Here is a 6784-nt window from a genome sequence, read left to right on the forward strand (position 1 = left end):
CATTAATCAATAGAATGAAATATTTATCTCCTTTAAAGCTTCTAACTCTAGAAGGTTCACACAAATAATTATGCACAAGATCCAATAATCCATTTGAATAATGCTTCTTACTTTTAAAAGATATTCTGGTTTGTTTCCCTAACTGACATTCCTTGCACATAGGGTTAGCAGGTTTCATCAACTTAGGAAGATCTCTCACTTCTTGAGTAGAACTTATCTTGATAATATTATCAAAATTCACATGACAAATCCTTCTATGCCACAACCAACTTTCATCAACTTGAGAAATCAAACATCTTTTACTGGTACTATTCAAGTGAAAGATATTACCTATACTCTTTGTACCTAATGCAATCTCTATTTTGAAGCTACCCAAGATTCTACACATTCCATTCTTGAACCAAAGATCACATCCCTTGTCAACCATCTATCCAACAGTCAAAAGATTATGATTTAGGCCTTCCATAGACAAGACATCATCAGTATTCTGCTTACCATCAAGAGAAAGAGAACCTCTCCCATGAATTATACTAGCTTTATCATCTCCAAACTTCACAAGTCCACCTTCATACTTCTCCAAGCTCACAAACTTGCTCTTATCACCTATCATATGATGAGAACATCCATTATTTCTAGACACCTAAAAAAGTCGCATTGATCACTTACTAATTATTCATCTTAATTGATTAAATAATTATTTAATTCTGTAATTAATTAATTTAATCTTATTCTTCTAAATTCATATTTCTTCATCATCTTACTAATTATTCAATTTTTTATTCTATCCTAATCAATTAACAGTTTAACCCTTTTTCTAAATATTAATTAAATATTTATTATTTAATTAATTATCATTTTAATCCTTTAATTGAATAATCTTTATTATTGTCAACAACATCTCTCCCCAGACGAAGAGATGGCAGGTGCGAATGAAAAACTGCAAGGCTGTGAATATGGCAATAAGGATGCGAATGCAAGGGGTTCTAGAATCGGCAATGAATTACAAACAATATATGTTTTTGAGGAAATCAAGGTGGATTTAAATTATTTGAAGGATCTTTCAATAATATGTAGATTCATAGGTCTGAGGATGGAAAGGAAAAATATATGCAAGTGGATCGATGAAAATTGGAAAACTCCTCAAATCATGAAATTCCTTCCTCGTGGATTTCATTGTGATCTTTGCAACAAAAGAAGAAAGAATGAAAATACTAGAAGGGGGAGTCTGCTTTTGGATTTAGCCCCACTCTATATCCAAAGATGACATAGGAATTTCAATCCCTTGATCATAAAACCATACAAAAAATCGATTTGGATCCCTTGAACAAGCTGCCCATGGAATATTGGACGAAAGAAGCATTAAATAAAATTGGCCAATCTTTGGGAACCCTAATTGACATTGACACCAACATTGCAGAGGGGGATTCATACCTATATGCTAGACTTTGGTTAGCAGCTGTTAGAGTAATTCTACTAGAAATTAGGTTATTTGCCCATGGTAAGGAATGGATTCAGATAGCTGAAATTGAGGAGGACAAGGTATTTTACCTGAATTGTGGACAACAAAACCACTCGACGGAAAATTGTGGGAAAACTACTAAGAACAATAAGGTGTGGAGGCCTAAACAATTAGGAGAGGATATCCAGAAGGAACCAATTAAGGCCTCTCAAAAATAGAGCTCAGAGATCAAAAAAAATATGGCTTGCAATGGTAATCGCAGTTCTCAACTTGAGGAGAATATGGGAGAAGGTAATTCAGTTAGGGATGATCTGATTAAAAGGACGTAGATAACTAAGGAGATTTGTGTTTCATCTACGAATGATAAAGATATGGATCAGTTACCTGAGGATGTTGGAGAGTCTGAGGAGGAAGATGGAGACAATGAAATCGATATCAAAGAGATCAAGCATATTGAACATTTGGTGCCAATAGAAGGAAGGCATGGAAAAGGAAATAAAGGTAGGAAAATAAACAAACATAAAAGAGAGGAGGAGGCTGCCAGAAAAAAGGATTCATGAGTGTGACAGAGTTTCTCAGAAGAAAGAGTACCAAGGGAGTTCAAGGCTCCCATGGGAATCAATGAGGACCCTTAGCTAGAATGTCAGGGGTCTAGGAGCCCCTGACAAGCGTTGGATGGTGAATCACCATCTAGTTAAAGCAAACTATGACATAGTCATGCTTCAAGAAACAAAATGCATAATCACTGATGGAGAAAAGTTCATCAAGTATTGTAGAAGTTGGACTAGCTTTTTCCAAGCTACAGTTGGGTCCTCGAGAGGTTTGGGAATCCTATGGAACCCAAATACAATCAATATAACTGGTATGGGTAAAAGTAAACGTTAGATCTCAGCTCATGTCCAATGCAAATTATCATCCACCTTTATCTCAATTTGGAACATCTATGGGTCGACTCAGTCACTGGACAAATGAATATTATGGGAAGAGCTAAGTGAACAAATCAGATTAATTGGAACTAACAATTACATTCTGGGGGGCGATTTCAATGCTATTTTGGACTTACCAGAAAAGAAAGGAGGCACAAATAAAATCAGTAGGGATATGGTGGAATTCAGAGATTTCATTCAGGGGATTGAGGCAGTGGATTGTATTTTGTCTGAAGAATGGTTCACTTGGATGAACAGAAGAATGGGCCTCACCAATATTGCGGAACGATTGGATAGGTTCTTGACCGAAACAAAATGGATTATGGAGGGAATACCAATCAGTGTGAAGACTCTCCCTTACTGTTTGTCGGATCAGTTCCCCATAATGCTAGAAATGGGCTCAGAAATTGGTCGTGGGGGAGTATATTTAAAATTCTAGAACATGTGGTGGAGAGAAATTTCTCTTAAGGAAACCATTAAAGGATGGTGAAAGGAATGCTCACACATAAAAGGTACGCCAAGCTTCTGTTTAGTTATAAAATTAAATTTCATAAAGGATAAAATCAAGGTGTGGAACAAAGAGACATTAAAAAACATCTTTAATGAAAAGGACCGAGTTGAAGGGGAATTAGATGCTTTAAACAGGAAAATCATGGACAATGGGATGAGCAAGGTAGATTTCATTAATGACAAAAATCCAAAGGAAAGACTTGTAGAACTACACATTAGGGAGGAAATTTACTGGAGGGATAAGGCGAGGGAGATGTGGATAAAAGATGGGGATAAAAACACAAAATATTTTCATTCCTCTGTTAAAGCAAGACAAGCCTTTAATCAGGTTAGTGAAATTACCTTGGAGGATGGGCACAAGTTGCAAAATATGAATGAGATTGGACAAGCTGCAGTTGAATATTTTTTTGACATTCTCAATGATAAAATAAGAGATCCTATAGTTGGGAATGTGGAGTTAATGGAGGATATTCCTAGACTAGTCACGTTAGAAGACAACGCTATGTTGATGGCTCCCTTCACTTTGGAGGAAGTTAGGAAGGTTTTTTTTTGTCTAGACCTGGACAAAGCCTCGAGGCCGGATGGTTTTCCTGCACATTTTTATCAAAATTTGTTGGGACTTCATAAAGGAGGATATTTGGAAAGTGATGGAGGATGTTAGAAAGAAAGGGAAATTTATGAGGGAAATAAACAATACAATCTTGGTAATCATTACAAAGAAGGCTGATGCAAAATCATTGGGAGCATTTAGGCCAATTGCGCTATGTAATACTATATACAAGATAATTACCAAAGCCTTTGCTAATAGACTTAAGCTTCTCCTACCCAAGCTCATCTCTGAAGAACAAAATAGCTTCACCCCTGGCCGAGAAATCATGGATAGCATTATACTCGTGGTTGAAGCCTTGTACTCAATAATCACAAAAAAAAGGAAAGCCATGGTAATCAAGCTTGATATATCAAAAGTTTATGACAAAGTATGGTGGAAATTTCTTGATGAGGTATTGGAGAAGTTTGGGTTTGATGCAAATTGGAGACAGATGATTAGTTTTTGTTTGGGCTCTGCACACTTTTCAGTTGCGGTCAATGGAGGGGTGTTTGGATTTTTTGAAAGCAATAATGGTTCGAGGCAAGGGGATCCCATATCCCCTGCACTCTTTGTATTAATGGCTAAAGCTCTAATTCGACTAATATACAAGAAAAGGGAAGCGGGTTTATGGAAGGGGCTGGTAATCCATGAAGGACTAACTCCGATCACCCACTCCCAATTTGTGGATGACATGAGTTTGTTTGGAGAATTTGTTGGTTCCCAAAACCACAGATTGGAAAACCAAAGGGCTTGCCAAATCTTCAAGTAATCCAATCAGCCTTGGCCAACAAACATGGATAGTCAAGGACTAGATCCCTCTGCACTTTAGGCTCCACTGAACCTAGGTGGGTGTGCCTCTTCCTCTCAAACAAAAAATAGGTTATTTAAAGTGGATTTAAACCTTCTAGAAGATTGCAAAACTGGCAAATTATTGTCCTAAAATTATACTTTATTATGTCTTTAACTGAATGTTTTGAAAAGAAAATGATTGTAAATGTATATTAAAAATGAGATTGCTTTTAGAACTTTGAAAGAAATATGCATAGATCAGTTCATATAGGATTTGGGAAGAATGTTTCTCTATCAAGGACCTTGAATGCATACATATCATAACATTAAAAGATCAATAACAGACCAGTGCCTCTATCCAAGGATATATATGACACTTTGCGGACAAAATATCTTATCAAATCAAGAGACAATTTCTCATCAACTATGAAGGTTTAGTATGTGTTACACAAACAATAAGAACTCAATATTTCACTTAATGTAACAACGTGTGATTTACATCATAGAAAATCTATACACAGATTTATCAAGAGGACAAAGATAATCATCAACACAAAAGTGTACACAATATTTGGAAAAGAAACAATGAACCTTGTATATTAATCTTCAGGAAATAATTGCATACATAAGCTGCATTTGCAGATACTCCATTACAAATTGCTTGCACAAAATGATGCTTCTTCTTCATACAAACTTCTCTAATACATATAGCCTATAGACCTTACAGGCAGTGATAGATTGTACCCCTTACATACAAAAAATGACTCCATATAAATATGTGAGTCAATAGACACAAATGAAAGGACACACCCTTTCATTTATAGAAGGAATCTACATACAGTTGTTTTCCAAAGGACACACCCTTTGGTTTACAAATATAAATTAAAAGAAAAACCCTAAAATACCATACTAAATAATGATTTAATAATATATCCTTTATCCTCCTCTTTGATAATATTTCTTGGCAAATATTCATCATCTCCTCAATATCTCCTGCACAATAAGGTGAACCAATCAAATCCATTTGATTTGACCATTAACTATATCTTACCTTTGATTAGGTAATAATCCTTTATGTAAAATACTTGTTTTAGGATAATTCACTTAAATCAAAATATTTTACACTTGTAAATATTAAAAACAATTTGCCCGAATAATAGTTCTCATTAAATAAGATAAGGTAAAAGATTTTATATAGCAAATAAAAGCATATACTTCCTTGTGTAAAAATGATATTCGTGGAAAAACTTATATACCTTCTCACCTTTTAGGGCAATCTAAAATAGGTTGGAAATATTTTATCACATGGACATACCCTTGCAAATACAAATCAAACCATTAAGTATGCGATATGAATAATATACCCTAATAAAAATATTCAATTTATACACATAAAGCAAAAATATGCATATGAAAGGATTGCATTATAACATTAGTCTTCATCTTTAATAAATGCAATTTCATCACTTTGTTTGTGGTAAAAGTACATTTTCTCAAAATAATAATAATTACACTTTAATGCTTAAAAGTATTATAATTATTTACCCTGATGTAAAAAGCGTTCAATTCAATAAATTAGGGTAAACATATTTATAAAAGAAAAAATCATTTATTCGATAATCAACTATAATTCATTACTTTCACTATATGTCAAAAGGCATTTATAAATAAACTGTAATTACTTCCTTTGACCAAGATATTGCCTTATCAAAAAGAACAATACAACATAAAAAAATGAAATAATGATTTTCCCTTTTGGTAAAAATGTATCCTTTTGTAATCAATAATATTCACATCATGATTTTGAAAAATAAAAAATATTTACCCTAATAAATTATTCTATTCATTGATCTATGGCAAGTATATTTATAAGAGAAAAGAAAATATCATTCATCAAATGTAATCAAAAAGCATTTGTAAATAGAATATTCTCCTTTCAAAATAATTCAATGTGGAAAATATATAATCTTTAAAATAATAATTTTCCCTTTTCAATAGTACTTACATGAGCGGTAAAAAAAATTGTTAAGACAATAATATACTATATTGAATTCTTTAGGTAAGAAAATACTTCCTGTGCATGTAAACCTAAGAAATATTATTTGTTGTTACACTACCCTACACAGAAATGATAAAATTAGTTTATTTGACAAGTCAAGATATTTACATTAGGAACATGTTAAAAAATTAAATCTTTAAAAATAAATTCCCTAAGGCAAATATTCATTAAAGGAATTTCTCTGAGATATATCTCCATTAAAACATTAAGGCAAAACTCTTTCAATAATTTTTAAAAGAAGAAATCTAAAAAAAAAGAATCATTATGATAAAAAATTTGAAAATAAGAATGTCACTTTAATAACATTTTGAAAATATTTCATCTCTATTTTTAAATTCATAGTGATTTACCATTGGCTAAAAATCAGAATGCAAAATATTAAATTGAAATACTTACCAAATAGCGAAATAAAACAATATTACCTTATTGATCTCCATCGACATAGTTTTGCA

General features: G+C 32.9%; 1 protein-coding gene across 1 annotated transcript; it reads left to right on the forward strand.

Moving 5' to 3' along the window:
* The first annotated feature begins 1830 nt into the window (after positions 1–1830).
* Positions 1831–3556, forward strand: LOC131857630 (uncharacterized). Its single transcript, XM_059210323.1, has 3 exons — positions 1831–1960; positions 2526–2806; positions 2942–3556. The coding sequence occupies exons 1-3, from the start codon at positions 1831–1833 to the stop codon at positions 3554–3556; spliced, it is 1026 nt and encodes a 341-aa protein (XP_059066306.1).
* Positions 3557–6784: the final 3228 nt, after the last annotated feature.

The sequence above is a fragment of the Cryptomeria japonica genome, chromosome 8 (genome assembly GCF_030272615.1).
Source record: "Cryptomeria japonica chromosome 8, Sugi_1.0, whole genome shotgun sequence".
Lineage (NCBI taxonomy): Eukaryota > Viridiplantae > Streptophyta > Pinopsida > Cupressales > Cupressaceae > Cryptomeria > Cryptomeria japonica.